Source organism: Lactuca saligna, chromosome 3 (assembly GCF_052625555.1).
Source record: "Lactuca saligna cultivar CGN05327 chromosome 3, ASM5262555v1, whole genome shotgun sequence".
NCBI lineage: Eukaryota > Viridiplantae > Streptophyta > Magnoliopsida > Asterales > Asteraceae > Lactuca > Lactuca saligna.
In genome coordinates this window covers 122450554-122471792 of record NC_136419.1, presented here as the reverse complement: position 1 = coordinate 122471792, position 21239 = coordinate 122450554, and the positions used below count along the sequence as shown (strand labels likewise).

The 21239-nt window shown below is 30.0% G+C and overlaps 1 protein-coding gene across 1 annotated transcript in view; it reads left to right on the top strand.

Moving 5' to 3' along the window:
• Positions 1 to 21239, top strand: part of LOC145033923 (F-box/kelch-repeat protein At3g23880-like) — a 52905-nt gene that overhangs the window by 24657 nt on the left and 7009 nt on the right. The window contains exons 2-3 of the mRNA XM_078982400.1: positions 8086 to 8151; positions 8232 to 8441. Coding sequence (XP_078838526.1) covers positions 8086 to 8151; positions 8232 to 8441 — 276 coding nt within the window. The remainder of the gene's footprint in view (positions 1 to 8085; positions 8152 to 8231; positions 8442 to 21239) is intronic.

Sequence of the window (21239 nt, the reverse complement as noted above, 5' to 3'; positions counted from 1 at the left end):
TTGAAAAGTTTGGATAGAAAAACAACCAAAAAGGAAGAAGATGAAGAAACCAACCTTTTTGTCTTTGAGTCCTCAAGGGGAGGCTTGGAACTTGTAGAAGAATGTGGAACCTTTGAGACACCAACATGAAACCAACTTGATGTAGATGTTAGTCCATAAACTCTTAACTCTTAAGATTAAAGTTTGTAACCAATATGAAATTCAAGTGAACAAATTAATAAGCAAGGGTTCTTCAAAATATGAACAATAGGGAGAGAATCCACACACATACAACTTACAATGCATGTGCCATGCCCGTTTCCTAACAAGTCAAAGTTTTATAAATCTTATAAACTCACTTATAAAATATAAAACTTAACTTTTGGGATAAAGAAAAAAGTCTTCCTAGTCCAAAAAGATATACATGAGTTAATAAATCATAACGTATGATATATTATGTTACTTGCTAATAAAAATTATTATTTCCAACAAATTATAATTTCTATATATATATATATATATATATATATATATATATATATATATATATATATATATATATATATATATATATATATATATATTATGTGTTGTTGAAATTTGCAATGTTTTATAAACTTGTTTTTTTGTTAAACTGGTCTAGTGACCGGTTAGTAGTTAAACCGATTCAACTGCCAGTGTACATCTTGCAGTGGTATGCGTCCACCTTCAAGTAGTGTACATTTTCGATAACCTGATCGATCGAACTATTCAATTTTCTTTGGAAATTGATTGTTTTTTTATTGGCTAAGTGAAATCTACCTATCCAAGTCCAATAAATTGGTTCAAATAGTTTTCTATCACACCCGTTAAACCCAATGTTTTTTAAGAAACATTCTAGTTCAATCTGGTTTTAAAATTAGCATAAAACTAGTTGTAGTTTAACAATTCTAGTCCCTGATTTTCGGTCCAACTGGTTCAACCAGCCCAACTAGTTCTACTATCATTACCTTGGTTCCGAGTGAAGAGTGTAATACTCATCCATTAGTTGATGGTTAATTTGAGACGTATATGAAAATTTTCTTTTTTTTAGAACGACAACTTATTATAAACGAAACTACTAGCAAGGAGCTATAAAAAACATACATCAAGTAATAGCTAATTTAAGGTTTTGAAGCCACTTAACCCAGTTAATAACTTTTTGACCTATCATTAAACCATAAATAAGATTGTGTGACAAACTTATTAAAGATCTCTTCCAATCTCGGGATAGAATGGGAAAATAACCAAGCATTACTAAAATTCCAAATATGCCAATAGATATAGAAGAAAATGCCTTCCAACCAAACCTCCATAGAAGCGGACACACTGAGAGAAGAAAATTACAAGAGGCACTTAACATACGAACTGATGGGACACAAATCTAAACCTACCACCTCAACAACCGAGACCGCAACTCCATAGCTAAAAAGCATGAAAAAAACAAGTGAGTAGAGTTTTCAATGCTAGAATCATAAGTATGGAATTGAACAGAAGGAACATCCATGTCACGTCTCTCTAAATTTGCCTGCGTTGACATCTTATCCAAGGATGAACGCCAAGCAAAAATGTTTACTCCCTCATCTTAAATTAATAGTTCGTTTCCCCTTTTTGGTTTGTCCCAAAATAATAGTCTACTTCTAAAAATAAATATCCTTTTTACCAAAATACCCCTCATTTACCATGACATTAAATACAACAAAATGATGAAATTTAATGCAACAAAATGATAGGATTGTCATTTCATTTAATAAAGTTTGTGGTAATTAATGTTTTCTTAATTTATGTGATTTTTTGTCTATGAACAATAATTTTGGGACGGAGGAAATACCTTATTAGGAACCACCTTACTCCACCAAGTAGGAACCTAGGACACACTCAACAAATTCTTATCAATAAATTAAACAAGGTAAAGCAACATTAAAATATTTGGACCCATTCAAGGACCAAACCCACCTATCTACTACAGAGGACATAGAAATTGAGCCAAGAAAATCAATAAAACCGCCCCACTATAAGAACTCGACACTACCACTTGGCACCCTATGAAACGTGGTATGTAAAGACTCATGCACCAACTTATCCTAAATAGACAATTTTCTCCTTCTCCAAATTAAAGGTCCTAGGAAATTTACTTTTTAAACCATCTAACAAGACGTCTTCCCAAAAAAAGTAAGAGCACCATTTCCAACCATTTTTATGCAAATTTGGAAAAGATCAATCCCTTTTCCTGTAACTAAGCAACTACTTTCAAAATATCGTTCCATACAGACTATCTCTTGGTAGGCAACGGAGAACCAATTAACACCTTAAATTTTAGGAAGGGCTTTAACCACACGAGCGTAAAGACTTTGGGTAAAAGAGAGAAAATACAAAACCCACTTGAAGAAAAGAGCATGATTAAGAGCAAAAATACTACTAACCCAAACCACCATTTTTTTTCTGAGCTAAAACCTTACTCAATTTAATCCATGTCATCTTTTTCTCTTCTAAATCTGCCCTTATAAAGAAATTATTACGTAAAGCTTCTATTTTCTGCAAGATTCTCATAGGAGCTCTAAACAAAGACATGTAAAAAGTAGGAAAAGACCCCAAAACTGACTTAATAAGAGTCAGCGACCACCAACCTAGAAATATTCCCAAGAACAACTAAACCAAAATAAGAAAAATGAATCAACATGGTAGCACAACCAAAATGAATTGGCAATAACATACCTTGATCATTGGGAACACCAACTCCAAGAATATGGCTATTATTTAGGTTAATTTTCAAACCCGAAGCAAGATAAAAATAATGCAAAACACAAACGATGGTCCGAACAATAGCTTCTTTCAATTCTCTTATGAAAATTGTATCATCTGTGTAGAACAGTCTACACATGAGAGACACAGAGATTAGAATATGAATCACAAGAGATCCCGGTGAAATAACCCTGATCAATAACTCTCTGAAAAACCAAATGCAAACTTTCCATAATCAAGATGAAAAGAAAAGGCGATAAAGGATCTATTTGACAAAGGCCTCTATAAAACAGGAACTTTTGAGTCAATGAACCATTAACAAAAACATAACCTCTTGAGGATTATAAACAACCCTAAAAATTATATTCTTACATTATTATATTTTGATTCAATTGTTTTCAAAAACCATACTAAAGTTTAAAAAGAAAAAAAAAATTATATGTACCTTGTAAATACGTTTATATAACGATTTTCCTACTTATATTTACACGTCAACCTATTATTTGGTTTTCATTATATCTAGTATTGTTAATTGTTCATATAGTTTTCAAAGGAATTTTTTCAATTTAATTTTTAAAGAAATAAATGAAAGAATGTTTATATATATATATATATATATATATATATATATATATATATATATATATATACCAATGACTTCCAGCCTGGCTGGGAAGAGGTACCGGATTTAATACCCACGTATGGTCAAAGGTCAAGAGTTCAATCCCTGCAAAACCCAATTTGGGTGCCTCTTAAACTTGTGCCACATGTGGGGAAATTTTCCCTGGAAACCCCTATGAGGGCTGGGTTTGCCCTGTAAAGAAGCTCGAAACCGGGGTGCTCGTTGAAATATGCGAGTAGGCTTCCGTTTAATCATTTGTCGTTTCCATATATATATATATATATATATATATATATATATATATATATATATATATATATATATATATATATATATATAGGTGAGATCCGTTGAAAACTCATAGTTTTCTAAAAACCCGATAACTAAAGGTGGAGCGTTAGATCAAAATTAACTCATTAAATGCATGATCATCATCTTACCAATCTCATTTGATTATTTATTTTTTTTGTGTTATTGGAAATATTAATAAAAATATCTAAAAATTAACATTATAAATCAAAATTTTGGATTTTTTTTATAAAAATAATAATTTTCGAATTTTTTAAAAAATGTAGATTTTTTAATTTTTTTTCGAAAACGTGAATTTTAAAAAATATATAAAAAATATTTTTTTAAAACTGCAATTTTTTTAAAAACGTAAATTTTTAAAGATCAGTAAATTTAAAAAAAAAACAAGAGTATTTACAAAAAACTATAATTTTTTTAACCAAAAAATTCAATATTTTAGGTACATGTATGCATATTTTTTCAAGTGTGTATATGCCTATTTCTTATAGTATAATATTTGTAAGTAAATAATAATAAAAAACTCATTTTATTTACTAATCTATTAGCAATATTTTATTTGATATAAAAAAAATATAAAAAAACAAAAAATATTACAAACATTCAAAGTGTTATCATTTCTTCGTGTGAAGATTCACCTCTTCAATATTTTCCACAATTTCTTCCAAATCTATAAGAAAATTAAAAAAAAATGATAGTACAATAACACTCACAAATATGCATATGGATATATCACGTAAGTGTAACATGCCATTATATCACGTAAGATAATCACATGTGACTATATAATGTAATATTCACATGCGATTGTATTTTTTACAATTCAAATGTGAAATTCATATGAAAATTTTAAAAAATAATTGACGAAGAACACTCACACAAAATGCATGTGTGCATATAGATGTAACCATATATGATTCACTTTTGATTTACATATAAATCACATGTAATTCATATGTGATTTACATATGAATTACATGTGATTCATATATGAATTACACGTGATTTACATGTAAATCACGTGTAATTCATATTTGATTCACTTATGATTTAAATGTGAGTTACATGTGATTCATATGTTAATTACATATGAATCACATGTAATTCATATGTGAATTAAATGTGAATCATATGTAATTAATATGTCATTCGCTTGTGATTTACATATGAATCACATGTACTTCAAATGCTCAAAAGTTGTTATAATCCTAATACAAGGCTTACTAATCCCATTTAATTGTTTACTTACATCACCAAATAGAAGTATTAATGTCACTAAAATGAGAATATCACCCCAATTTGTGATCAGACCATCCACGATAATTAGGAGAGCCTAAGAAAGATAATAACTGTTTTAAAAATTGTAATAATTTTATAACAATTAGTTTTAAAGAAATATAACTAAAATCATCTTCATTGCTCTTCATTGCTGTAACATTACAAATGAGAAGTGTGCAAAGTAATAGATGTTGTTGTTTTTTTACCACATGATGTATCTTCTTTGTTGAGACATGGAAATAATACTCATTAGAGTTAATGAAAACAAAAAAAAAATTGAACTCTTGTATTCCAATGCTAAAATAATAATATCCACTTGAGGATAGGAAGGTCATTCAGTTATTTCTTTTTTTCTTTTTTTTTTCTTTTTTTTAACGGCAAATACAAATATATATACTAAACTAATCCTAAATTAGTCCACCTATGTCCACAGTAGGACTTGAACCCTCGACCTAAAGGAGGGAGGGCAACACCGAATACCACTGGGCTAGAAGCCCTTTGGTGGAAGGTCATTCAGTTATATATGTATCACAAACATATGGTTGATTCGTCGGGTTATAACAACTATACAGACAATAAGAATTGTTAAAAAGCATTCAATTACATCTGAATGTAACTAAGTTATGATTTATAAATTTTTAGAAGCTTTTGATGAGCTCGTTAAACTTTACACCATAAAAGCATAAATAGACTAATGTTTCAATTAAAACTCATAAAAATCATTATAATAGTAGGTTAAAAAGGCATGAACTGTTAAGAAAAATATATAGCATTGTTAGCATGGATAAAGCATGTAAACAACAAAACATAATCCAGAATTTGAAAGGTAGTATAAGGGTTTTGAATCATGCTCATTCTCTTAGTAATCACTTTCCAGTATGCTTGGAACAATTATAAATAAAGAAGGAAAAGTTTGAAGTAAATCTAATGCTCCAGTAATGATTGAAGACGTACTCAATTGTGCATAATTAAAAACCAGATGCAATGCTAAAAGAAATAAAATGAGATTAATTACCAAATCATTGTGGTCGATCGTCAATCTGCATTGTGTGAGCGGTGGATTAGGGGCAGATTGAAAGATCGAGATCAATATCGTCGTAGATAAGGTGGAGATGCGAATATGTCTTTGGAAATGAGATGGAGATTTCAAAAGCTCGCTATCAGAAAATCAATTTCAAAATTGTAAAAGAAAAACTCACCGACAGGGAAAGACCGGAGGAAGGACACAATCAGTGATTGTTGTTGCCAATGGTGAGGGTTGGCTCTGAATATGTGCGTCCATCGGAAGGGAGATATGTGTAGAGGCATGGCAGGAGGAGAAGCATAGCAGAGGGAAACAGTGGGCCAATAACTTTTTCTGATTATGGATACTAATGAGAGGAGATCATCGGAGGCTAGGAAGATGACGGTGCTGGTAGGATTCGATAGTGGAGGCGGTAGGATGCTTTGATAGTGGAGGCGTCCAGATTATGTTACTTTGACGTAAATCAGGGATTAATATGATTAAAGGGATTTCAATTAACTTCTTCCTACAATGTCCCTTGTGTCATTTTATAAATATACCCCCGTGTTTTTTTTTTCTATTATTTACAAAAATGTCACAAGAGATCTTGACCTTCTATTATTTTGATCTAACGCTCGGTTTTTAATTCTTTGTTTCTCGAAAAACTATAAGTTCTCAAATGATCTCTCTTTATATATATATATATATATATATATATATATATATATATATATATATATATATATATATATATATATATATATATATATATATATATATATATATAGAGAGAGAGAGAGAGAGAGAGAGGTAGGTAGGTAGGTAGGTTCTAATGTTTCTCACATCTATTGTGTGCTAGAATGCACCAATAAGAATTTATTATTAATTATATGTATATTAAATGCTATCCATACACATAACCCATTTTTGTGGAAACTAATTAAATTCGTCATTAATGTCAACAATAATATTCATATCTAGAAGAATTCGTCATTAATGAATTCATATCTAGAAGAACGAGAGTGTATTCCAACAGAATGACAGCGTATTCTAGTAGAATACACTCTCGTTCTTCATATTTCATGCAAATTTATTGTATTTTAAGTGATTGAGTCCTGAAACAAAATATGAACTCATATATAAAACCCTAGATGTAAATTCGTTCTCAAAGAATGTTATTGCTGACATTAATGACAGATTTAATTAGTTTCCATAAATAGATAATTATAATTATGGATATCATTTAATATACATATAATTATGGAAATCATTTAATATCTATACTTATTTAATTAAATAATTATTTAATTAACTAAATTTCTATTGGTGCATTCTAGCACACAATAAATGTAAGAAACAAATTAACCTAGTCCTATATATATATATATATATATATATATATATATATATATATATATATATATATATATATATATATATATAAGTTCAGGTTCATTTGAGACCATTCTAATTTTGTGAGACCGTGAGACCAAATCTAAAAAAAAAAATTAAAATGCAAAATAAATGGAAAAATCCAAAAATTCTTTTTTTAAATATTATTTTCGAAACTTGAATTAACTAAAAAATAAAAAATAATTAAAAAAAATCCCTTTTTTTTTTGAAAAATACGTGAAATATTCTAATAGAATATTACACTGACATATTCTAAAAAATAATTTTAAAATGCAAAATAAATGGAAAAATCTAAAAATTCTTTTTTTAAATATTATTTCGGAACTTGAATTAACTAAAAAAAATTAAAAAAAATTCCATTTTTTTGAAAAATACGTAAAATATTCTAATAGAATATTATATTGTACATATTCTAAAAATAATTTTAAAATGCAAAATAAATGGAAAAATCCAAAAATTCTTTTTTAAATATTATTTTCAGAACTTGATTTAACTAAAAAAATATAAAAAAAATAAAAAATAAATAAAAAAATGCGTTTCATCGGTCTCACAAAATTAGGCCGTCGCACATGAACCTAATCTTATATATATATATATATATATATATATATATATATATATATATATATATATATATATATATATATATATATATATATATATATATAATGGCCCTAATCTTCTTAATTGCAAAATAAATTCATAAATTTTTTCTCATCTACAGGTGAAGAAATGGTTTTTGACGATAAATGGGTTAGAATGGTGTATTGTTAGGACATGGAAGGAATATGTAAGTTACCTTTATCATTTTTATATTTGTTCTCACAACTTTTGTTGGAATAATAATCAGGATATTTTGGTTAATTGTAGAATGCATTTGAGAGATATATGCTTGAGAAGTACGGGGATGAAATCACTCAACATACGGGGGATGATGCCGAGTTGTGGGCGCTAAGTCAGAGAGGGAGAAATGATCGTATTTTTGAGAAAGGATCGTCTAGTCATCAATTAATGGTGACAGGGACATCACCTTACGGGTTTACTATGTCCTCCATTGAGTATGTACATTCTCAACTACAGGTATACTTATTTCATGAAGACATTATGTTTTTTATAATCTTTTTTTGCTATTATCTACAAAAAAAATTATTATATATTAGTAAGATGATATATAGTATGTTATTAATTATATAAAAAAAATCAAGTATAGTGATGTTATGTATAAAAAATAAAATGTTTTGCTATTATGGAAAAATGGTAAGGTAAATTGCGATAATATATATATATATATATATATATATATATATATATATATATATATATATATATATATATATATATATATATATATATATATAGTAATAAAAGAATAGTTTTATTCTACTTTTACATTTATCATGTGTCACTCTATTATGTTTTCTAATTAATGCAATCCACTTGTCAACCTATTGATTTCAAATTTCAAATTTTAAATTTTTCATTCTAAATACATTAAATTAATGACATTAGAATAAAAATTTAAATAAAAATAATATAAATTTTAAAATGATATAATTTCACATGTTTATTTAAATCAATGATTAAAATTTTTTATAACTAAAAAAATCTTTTAATTAATAATTTATTTAAAATAATTTTGAGTTTTTATTTTAAAAATTTAATTAATTTTATAACCGTAGTATCCACGGGTTATAAACTAGTGTGTATATATATATATATATATATATATATATATATATATATATATATATATATATATATATATATATATATATATATATATATATATATATAGACACACGTTTTTGTTATGAATAAAAATTAATGTATGTTGCTATTGTGGATGAAAAATATAAGTATAATGTTTATATTAACAAAAAAATAAAATATTGTGTTATTATGTATAACAAATAAATCGTGTTATGATAATGGATAAAAAAAATAATGTATATTGCTATTATTAATAACAAATAATATATGTTGTTATTATAGATAAAAAAAAACATAAGTATATTCCTTATATTGGTAAATAAGTGTAGTATGTTGTTATTTTAGTTACAAATTAAAATATTTTGTTATTATGTGTAAGAAATAAAGTTCATTGCTATTATTGGTAAAAAGTAAAGTATGTTGTTATTATGGAAATAATAAATATGTATATTTTCTATATTGGTAAAAAGAAGGTACTATGTTGGTTAAAAGTATAGTAAGTTGTTATTTGATAAAAAATTGAAGTGTTGTTTTTATAGAAAAAAGTAAATTATCCTACTTTTACACATAAAATAAAGCGTTGCCGCTATGGATTATAATTGTAACTTCACAAATTTTCAAACTATATTTTTCAACTATATTTTTCGTTTTGAAAACAAAAGTAAATCATGTAAAACCATTCTTCCATAAAGACCAAGGTAACAAATTGTTTTGACAACACCAAAACCATGTTATAAAAATGTATCAGAAACATCACAAAATCAACGAATGTTGAAATCATAAAATCATCTACGATGTGGATGTGGTAAACTCACGATGGGCCCTTCCCACGATTAGAAGAATAACTTGTAAAATATTTAATTTTAAATTTTAAGTACATAACTTAGTGAGTTCTACAAATAATACATAATTCGTTGTAATCACTATGCATAAATACATCGAGCTTGTGGGCTTTCGCTATCATCCTTCAAAAATTTAGGCTCATGGTATAACACCGGTCTTGACATCATCCAACAAGCCTATAGACTCACGACACAACATCAGTCTCTTCATCGTCCAAAACGAACTTACAGGCTCACGTCACAACACTGGTTTCTCCATCATCATACAAGAATATAAACATCATATACAAACAATAGGCAAGAGTCCACTAGTAAGCATGCCATCATACCATAGTATTACACATACATCCTACACACAACGGATCAAATAATCACTTAAGTAATATAGTATGGAAACTCATCTAAATCTAAAGAGCTAAAAACACCGGCTCATGTGAGCCCTCAAACAAATCAGCTACATCTACCGCCTAAGTCAAACAAAGGTCAAACCTCAATCCATAGCTCACCCTTAAAGTTTGGCGAAAAGCCAAACTGGTCAAAAAGTTAGCGGTCAAAGGTTTATGTGTCACGCCCACTAGTTCTTCACGTCTCGTGTACTACCCGATGAAATAGTTGTGTTTCCCAGTTCGACGCGTCCCATGCTAAGAGGCTGCATGTGTCGCATGCATTTTTCTAGACAACCTCTTTGTTAATTGCTTAATCCTCTAATTCAAGGGTTGATACTTTCTAGAACTTTTTAAAATATGCACTTAATGGATAAAGTTTCCAACTTTATCTATTAACAAATCTCCATTTTCCAAATGTCAAACCCTAGATCTAAAACGTTTCAAAAATGCACAATCAACTTGCATGGTACATAAATGGGCTTATTCTAGCATTCCAAATACACCAAAAGATTCAGAATACATCAGTAAACTGATAGGTTTTGATAGCTAAAAACGATTTTTATATCTTATAGTGGCAAACAGAAGAGATTTTAAAATAAATATTATTTTAGGACCATTTGAAAACAAAACCTCTGAGGATTTATTTACACAAGTTAGAAAGATTATAAAACAACCATAGGATGTTTATATGACAACCTTTGAAGATTTTGAAACCACTTGGCAATTGGCTAGTTGATGAAGATGACAAAATAACTATTATTATAATGGCAAACTAAAACGATTTTTAAATAACGATTATTTTAAGAATGTTCTAAAACAAATCCAATAAGGATCCTTTTACAAGAGTTAGAAAGATTATAAAACAACCATAAGATGTTAAGATGACAGACTTTGAAGACTTGGATCCTACTTGGCAATTGGGGAGTTGATAAAGAAGAAAAAAAGGTTTGATCTTCTCTAGAGGTATCCACCAACAAGTTGGACTCACCAAGAATGTTAGTCCTTCACTTGTATTAGTACTTCTTAATCCTTTAAGAACCAAACATAATTTAGTGTTAAAGGAGAAGAACTTAATTACTTAATTCTTTCACTAGTCTTCAAAAGAGAGAAATAGAGGATAGGGGATCATGATCTCGTGTTTAGAAAGAATGTAAATAAGAAGAAAGACAAATAAAAGCCTGTATTCCTTATATACTAAGACCCATGATCAAATGCCCATACTTTCATTAAATACAACATATATTAGATCACAAAGGGATGGTGCATGTAATAAAGAGTTAAACAAGTAAACTGGCCCATCCCTTTGGTACTTTCGATTAGGAAGATAAGTGAGAGGATGGGAGTAAAGTGTTTAACACTTCACTTCATTAAGCTAATGTATATGGTTAAGTATAGTGAACTTCAATTTATCCAACAATTTGTACACAACATATTAAGCCATACCATATGATTAAATATCTAGCTATAGTGTCTAGAAATATTATTTTCATAATATAATAATTCCCCAATTAAATAAAAGAGTTGATAATATTTATTTGATAATCAAATTAGAATAAATACTCAATAAATGAATATTTGCTAAAGGTGTCACCCTATAAGACCATATGTTATTGGCCAACATCATTCTAAAATGATTCTTGAACATATAGATCAAACAATCTCTAATATCCACAAGATTCATTATAGATTGACAGACACAATGGTTGACGTCTAACAACAGACCACTACCCCCAACAACACAAAAAAGTGGTACCATCTAACAACAACTAATTTCAAAAAGCTCCAAGCTATAATTGGTGCATAAATGTTATATTAGTTATCTCTTTGTCACAAGCATCATGTTGAATATGAGAAATGGATAGCATTCAATATCATATGATGTTCAACTTTTAGTAAGGCCTAAATGTATAACTCTCAACGAAAAAAAGGAAAAAAATCTCATCTTGACTACATACGCCTTTTATGTAGTTCATGTTATACCGAATAACGACCTTTGTAATGATATTTTAATAGGAACAACATTGGACCTTATCAAAATACAAACATCCCCATAATCAAGTCTAAAATATGCATCTTAGGTCGAAGAATACACATATGATTTGTTTTTTTATTAAGAATCACTCATGACTACGATCCATGGAGAGATCTTGTGACATTGCACGTCTAATACTTCTTCTCCAACAAGTACTAATAAATTTGGTTCCATCCCTTTGTTATTTTCATCTTCATGAAAATCAATCAATCCAATTCATACTAGTCTTATTTCATAGTTTCTTCTACAACGATGAATGATCATAGACATTTACAATAACTATATTATTCAAGGATTAAACATGGTAATATAGAACACATCAGGATTTTAATGAAAAGATTATATCCAATATATCAAGACATTACAATAGTTGTTGTTAGTATTATTCCAATAACCAAATACTAAATTTTAGTGAAATCCAATCACTAGAATAAAGAAGTCCTATAATTCTAGTATGAAGTTCACGCTTTAGCTAGTGAACGGGTTCATTAACTGGATTCGTCAAACTTGATATGTATAAATTTTGCGAATATTAAAATTTTATGATTCATTTATATCACATATTTAGAGAAAACCACCGATAATGTTATAGGTGCTTAAATATGAACTCTTAATTGAAGCATCTACATATGTTGTTTCCTAAACAACAATGTACAATGACTTTGTAGTGTATTGCAACAAATTTTTTCTTGGAACTCCTATCTATACAACTTTTCCTTCATTCATAATGAGTACACGCCCAATTGCAATTGCGGATAATCTCAATATGTTTGGAAGTTTGCATTTGTTGCTCTCTTTCAGATACTCCGCGAATCATGGATATTTCTTTCGTTCCTCATAATTACTTTAGAATGTTCCTTTCAGTCACCCTATAACTTATTCTCATGCTCTAAGCATATGACGTATGTGGCCTTCATGTATAACATGGAACATATGATGAATCCAGTTGCAAAAGCATATGAAACACAATCGTACTATCTAGCTCAACCTTTGTGTAAGGATTCTAAGGCATACTTAAAATCTTGTCATATGGTATTTGTAATAAAAATTCCCGTAGAGTTTTATATCTTGAACCTTTGAATATCTCGACAATGAATGCAATTTTAATGAATCTTTTAAGTTGCCATGATCTATCTATATCGATATTTATTCCAAGAATTAGTGTGTCTTTCACATACATGACTAGGAATGTAACTGCACTCCCACTAGATTTCTAGAAAATACAAGTCTTTTCATTTATAAAGAAAACACATTTTTGATTTTCTTATAAAAAGGAGGATTCTTAGTTTTAGATATTGGCTTTACATATAAACAAATTTCCATCCATGTATGGTTTCTCCTTTGAAAATTGTACTCCTTATAGCCATTGTATATCGATGAAGATTAATTAATCTCGTACATAATTATCATAGATGAATGCATCTCTATGTATTCATGGCTTTAAGCCATTTGTTCGATTCAGAATTTGATATAGCAGTTTGGTAGTCTGAAGTGTTTACTATAAAAATTTCAACATCAGATACGAGAAATCCAAATTTCTCTAGCTTCTATCTGCCACTATGATGCATTTAGTTTATGGTCTTTGAACCTTTAGAGTTACATTTTGCTCCCATTTAGAAAAAAAACCTTTCTAAGGACATGTCTTTTAGAATGATCATTAGTGGTATTGTAGAAACTTTATCCTAAATAATCTTTTTGGACATTCTACATAAATGTTATTATTGGACGTTAGCTTGAGTTAAGCTTCTTGTCTTACATATGCTCCATAAATCTATACCTTTTATATAAGGCTATAACATTTCATCCTTAGTATTTTGAAGGTATTCACGCTACTTGTTTGATTGGAAATAAATATTCAAAATATAGGTGTTGTAGTAACCATAACTCAAAAAATTATAATGGAAAGAGTTCTTCAATTCATCATAGAGCATACCACGTCATATAAGATCTAATTACTCTTCTTAAACATACAAGGATTATCTGGGTCGAATAAGTTGTGATTCGATATCACAACTCCTAATATGATCCCAGAAGACTTGGCTTGAAACTCATTTTCGTTATTAGAATGAAGGGCTTTTTCTAATTAACTTGTATTTAATCTTCACTATAAAAGAGTTTGAGCATTTCAAAAGTTTCAAAAGCAACGAATAAAAGTCGTTAGTGAAGTCAATTAAGTATCTTTCACCATATCTGTTCATAGGATTGAAAAGACCATATACATCAACATGTGTAATTCTTTAACAAATCTTTTTCACTTTCACTACCATTAGAGAAAAATGATTGTGAATCATCTTTACATATAAATAGGACTCACATATATCAAATTAGTTCTTAAAAGTACCATCTTTGGAACTTGGGATATGTGTTTCTTTTTTATATTTTTAGGATGATAATGTTATAGATAAGATTGAGTCAAATATTATTTGATTTTTTTGGTGTTATCTTTAGAACTATGAATTTAATGAAAACATATAGATTTACTTCATGAATAACATTATGAGAAAATAATCTTAACATGAATGTAAACATCCATTAGATGATAAGTAAATCTAAATTACTTCAAAATTTGCAACTGTTACAATATTCCTAGTCATAATAGGTACTAGAAAAACTATTGTTTAAAATCAAATAGAAACTATTTGGTAATCAAAAGTTTCGTCAATTCAAACAACATTTTCTTTCCTCTAGCATGGAGTACCAATCTGCATCTAGTCAGTTTCTTACTTCTTCTAAACATCTACACATAAAATCAGATATTAGTGTCATATTTATTATCGTATACTTAAGTATATAGTGAAAAGTATATAGCTCTATCATATAAATACTTGAAATGTTGGTATCACCGTACTTCCTCAACTTGGTGAGATAAGAGGAGGAGTTACTCTTCTAGTGTTCCGCCTATCCATAATTATAAGAAGACGGATCACGTTGGACCTTTTTTGATTTCTTGGTTTATGTTGTCTTTCCCTTTTCTGAACCATAGACCTCTTAGACCACACATTGTGACTCTCTTTGACATTGTTAGCTTCTAATGTTAGAACAATTTTGTACCAATATCAATGTTCTATCGGAATATCTACTCTACTTGTCGAAATATCTGCTATGCTTCCTAATTTTGCAAGACCTTCTCAAGGTTTGGGATCATTATTCCCAGTATGATGTAAGATACATCATCAACTGCACAATCATGCTTCCACCAAGCATCATTATCAGACCAACTGGTTGATAGAGGTTTTTCGGGAATGGGACCTTTAAGAATGTATCTTTGCTTGTTCTTGAGAAGAATTTCAATGTACAATACTAGTCGTAGAATTTATAACATTGAGTCTAACTATCTCTTATAAATCAACAAAATCTTACAAAATTTCATTTAGTATTTTAAATATGTAAGTCTTTACAAATTAATACTTTTGATTGTTTCTAAAGCATTAATTAGTTAAAGTCTAAGATACAAGTTACTAAACAAGTAAATGGTAGGTGACCTTTAACCCATCTACTTAATCTAACGAGATAGGTAGCGATTACCAATTTCATCAAATGTAACTCCTAGTATATAGGATCCTAAAGAACTTTTTGTTTAACTTGGCATGTTTGATCCCATCTATGCCTCGGACCTCTCATGCTTAGGTGACCTTTATCACAGATGATTCCCGATCAAGTCATCATTCTTGAAAAACTTGTGGTGTCGACATTTAACAAGCGGTTACGTGACCTTTCTCCCACTAGAACAAAAAAAGAAAAAAACCTTGGCAATCATAAGACAAAATCCAAGTATTTAGGTGATCCATCGCCCATAAGGACCATACAAACGTGATGGGTTTTCTACATAAGAACAATCCTATGTGCTCATGCAAACCCTAATGCTTAGATCTAGGTTTCTCTATTGTACATGCAATGAATCCAAGACTTGCAAACCCTAATCTAGCATACAACAATCAATATTAACATATAGAATCAGATCTAGATGTTTACATCTTGATTCTCTAGCTTAATTCTTCTTTGCTTGAGCTTAAGATCACAATTGTAACCCCTCTAATGGATCACAAACACCAAGAAGCAATAAGGCAACTATGAGAGAGGGAGGAGGGATGCTATTTTCGTTATAGGGTTTCTCTAGACAATTAAGTAGCTTAAAATTGCATCCAGGGGTCTCCTTTTATAGTATAGGTTGCTAGGGTTTTAGTTTAAACCATAATGGACAACTTAGCCACCAAGCAGCCGAAGGATCCTTCCAGAAGAAGGCCTTGGACGAAAACATGAAGATCCTTCTTCATATTTTCGTTCTCCCTTGGTCCAATAAGTTTCCTTAACCTAAAATCCAACTGTCACACTTTTGACAGTTTATACCCCTTTATTTAATTAATCTCTTTTAGTCACCAAATTAATTCCTAATTGATTTATGACTAATACTAATTAAATAAATATGACTTCACCTTTAATATATTATTCTTATAACATATTAATAAACCATAATATCCTCTCTCTCATTAAATTACCTTGTCAAGTTGCTTTGGTGAAGGCAACCCAAAAGGACCATGCATAACCGGGTCAAGTACATACCAAATATAGTTACAGGCTTAGACACTAATCCAACAATCTCCCACTTGGATAAGTCTAGTAACTATATCTCACATACGACTTCAAGATCCGATTAGCAATCGTAGCTCTTATACGCTGCTGTCAACTCTGATCAAACTTTGTCCTTTAGATAAGGGATCGTATAGCCCTCTGTTATAGATATCATGCTGACAATTCTTATTGTATTGCATATGTTTCTCGATCTCCGATTTTTTCGACATAAAATTTAGTTGAACACATCAACTTCATTCTAACCGAGCCCGACACATAAGTCAAACCAAATCATCGAGTGGCCAGGATATCGCTTTTATACTCTTAGAATAAAAGGAATAGATAAAATTCGACTCGTATGCTTTTACTATTCACTAGCTAAGTTACACACAACAATGCATTTTATAACATCAAGTTACTGATGCGTTTTCGCATCATCAATGTATAATCAACTAGCAAACAATAACCATATATCTAGGTCTACAAGATTATATGATATTATCATCTTGCGATCACTTTCATAAAGCGATACCAGCAAGTGCAGGTTTATTCCAATGCTCAAATCATATTCATAAGCACTTATGAACCTTGTAGCAAACCTTTGCTATGTCTAAAACCTTTTAGACAATCTACAAACTATTCATGACAATCTTCTTTCATATCTACTTCCAGCATATGAGCGATTGTGGACTGTTCGAATAATCTCATTATTCAGGAAGTCAAAACATGCAAAGTGAAACTCAACGAAAATACTTAATCCTATATGGCCCCAAACTTGTGAGTATAAATAAAAACACTTCTTATTTAGACACCATATTGATTACTCATTTTTCATTGCTTAATGTTTCGGATAATCAACTACTTACTTGAATTATAACAACAACTGTCTCATGCTCTCAGCATGCACACTTTGTTTGTTTATGGTTCATACTTTGTGAAATAGATCAATTGAAAACTTTTCAAATGATGCTCATCTCACAATTCCTTTTCCTTATTGTTAGTGTAAGAATACAATTTCTTACCACTATTAAAACACATTAGATTCTAACATTATATGCAACGATCCTTTCGTGAAGTTATAGCACAAAAATCACATAAGACTTGGCTAACTCCTTACAGAAGGCTCTATCAGAAACAATTCCATAGATGTGATGTCTCTCTCTCAAAGTACATTTCTTTGAACATCCTTCTTGCATAAAAGTATATAATCTTAGACATTAATTCCTACTTTCCAACTCCTAATATGGAAACATTTCCATATTTGCCATATGACAAGTCATTCTTAATAAAGTCTTATCTATTCATAATAATGTCGGTATGGTCTATTCAATACTATACTTCTAACTATTTACAAGAGATCAATCCTTAGTGAACTTTAGATCGTCCTTTGATAGTTGTTTAACTATTTAGTCAAAACCGGTTCTATTCTCTTTTCCCTCTTAATGCACTTGGCATTTGGAAAATTTTAGAATGGTCAAATATTATAGCATATGCAATCGATCCTATACCTGAAGCATATTGGACACGATGTATAATGTTTTACATAAAGCCATGATACTTTATCATCCTTCTTCCATAATATTTTATGTGCCATGTTCTCATAATTCAAACTTTGAGAACGCACTATGTATCTTTGACTAAATTTATTAACATTTCTCGATCTAAGCTTTAGATTTTCAAACGAAGTATAATATTCTCTCCCTTAATTATAGCAAAACAACTTTTTCAACCCCTACAACTTTGCAAGGTGAATCTTTGTTTTCTATGATTAATATTGCCAACTTGCAATACTTACCATAATAATCATGCTCCCACTAACATGACGATTATTTCCATACAAGCATAACTCTTATGCTCCCACTACCGTTGACATTTATTAAGAAAACTTGAAATTCATGTTTCTAATACTAGATGCATTGATAAGTCTTTATCAAGCTTCTTGAACCCATACACCTTTCCTTAAATAGCTTATATGTGTGTCTAAACAATTTTAGAACTCAAGTTACTGAGTCCCAAAACGTTCGGACCAATTGCCAAATCCCGCAATTCGAATTACGAAAAGGGATGTCGTAATCATAATCGAATTCGAGAATGCAATTTTCACAAATACTATTTTCTCAAAATCCTTTTTAGTGAAATTATTTCCTCACGAACAGAGAGAAATCTTATCACACTTAGATTTTATGGTGTATTGGTCCTATCCATGTGAATTTATCAAAATGACAATCATAAGACTATCTCTTTGAAAATTCAACTCTTATGGATTGAACCTATTTAATCTTGAGCTTTTGCCTTATGGCAGCGCGGGTGCCCACCATGTCTTCCGAGTTGTTAATAAGATCACCCCTTCCAATCAATGTACCTTCCATTGATTAGGATGTCTTGCCTCTATTCAATCCAATTAAGAACTCATAGAACTCATATTGCATAGTTAACTAAACTGGAATGGCATAGAACCAAAATATGTCAACATGATTTGATTATAACCTCCAAGTCGTGTGCTAGCGAGGATTGATAAGGTTTATTCTTGATTTGTTCTTGAAACTTTTCAAGATCATTTAGACTCCCACTTACCTCTTGACATATATGATTCTTTTGTCAAGAAACTTTCCTTGACAAAACAAATATTCAAGAGTCATTCAGGAATCCTATCAAGACTAACACTTTACTTAATTGGTTCCAGTTGGTCTTTGTCTTATCCAAGACCCCAACTAACCAATTTCAAATGAACAAAATAAGAAACTTTCCTATTCTACATTTGATGAGTGTAATAAACCTACAAAAATAGATATGTCATTGAATGTCACAATCTTAACTCTAAGACTTGATATTGGAACGAAGTATGATTGACTTTCTTGATTAACCATTTCGAAAATTTCTGATTCCTCTACTTAGTCATACAATGCACTAAGGTATCTTAGATGATCAATTGAGAAATAGTTCTTAATCATTAAGACAATCATAAAACTCGATACAAGCACTCTCCCATCTTCTTAGAAAGGAGAACCTTTTATCTCTCTGCCTATTTGATTCTTATTATTCGTCCTACTATTTATTGAAACTTTTCAATCAACTTAGAATCACACTCAATCTCATAAGTGCAACCATATTTTCTAAACTTTTTAAAATTATTACGAATAACTTATTGTTCCTTGTGGTGGACTTGACTAGCACACAACATTGCGAACTTGATCTCTTAGTCCTTCGCTTGACTCTTTGTCAATGAATTAGTCTTAAATTTCCCAAATACAAAGTTTTTCATTCATCACACAAAACTAGTTGTATGATTCCAAGTTTCTTTCCAATGGAAACTTGGGCGATGAGAATCTTTCCTTATTTGGCAAATTTCGACTCTTCCACACATAACATTATTAAGAATCACATCCATCATTTGCAAGTAATATCAATAAACACCAATTTTCATAATCTCCGCAAATTTCGACTCTTCCATACATAACATTATTAAGAATCACATCCATCATTTGCAAGTAATATCAATAAACACCAATTTTCATAATCTCATTGAAGGAAATGTAAATAAAACAAACTCTATTTTATTGCGGAAAAACTTGTCCTTACAATGAAAATTTAATGAAAACTATGCTATTACGTATTGTTTAAGCAAAAATATCTAATTCCAAAAGTAGCAGGTAAATTTCGATCTTTGAACTCTTCATTATCAACCTTAGCGTGCTTCTTCCTTAAGCTTCTTTCCTTTTCTTCGATCCTGTAGAACACCAAAAATGTAATCTTATCACATTATATGTTTAGAATCTAGAATAAGAACTTAACATAGTTAGATAGTGGATTTCATACCTGAAGAAGAACCAAAACTCTTGGCTCTCCCATCTCTTTGATCTCTCAGGTAGATAGGGCAGCTTCGCTTCCAATGCCCTTTCTCATATAGTAGAAACAGATGGACTCTTCTGACACAGCACATCGGACCATCACAGACTTAGTTCTTTCTGGACTTCTAATGTTGCCAGAGTCCATGGAACGTTGGGAGTTCGGTTGTCCAACCAAATATGCTTGACCATCACGCCAAATCATTGCTGATTCGGCAGAAATAAGCATATAGGTCAAATCGATGAAGGACACATCACAATTCATCGTATAGTACTCTCTAATGAACTCACCATACGATTCAGGAAGTGACTGAAGAACCCAGTCAACAGCCAATTTTCCAGAGAACTCGATACCCACCATTCTTAACCTGTCAATGTGCAATTTCATCCGTAGGACGTGTGTACACACGGATTTCCCATCTTCATTTTTCTTTGTCAATAGGGCTTCAATGAGCTTGAACCTTTCAAGATTTTGATCTTGTGGGTCGAGGAGA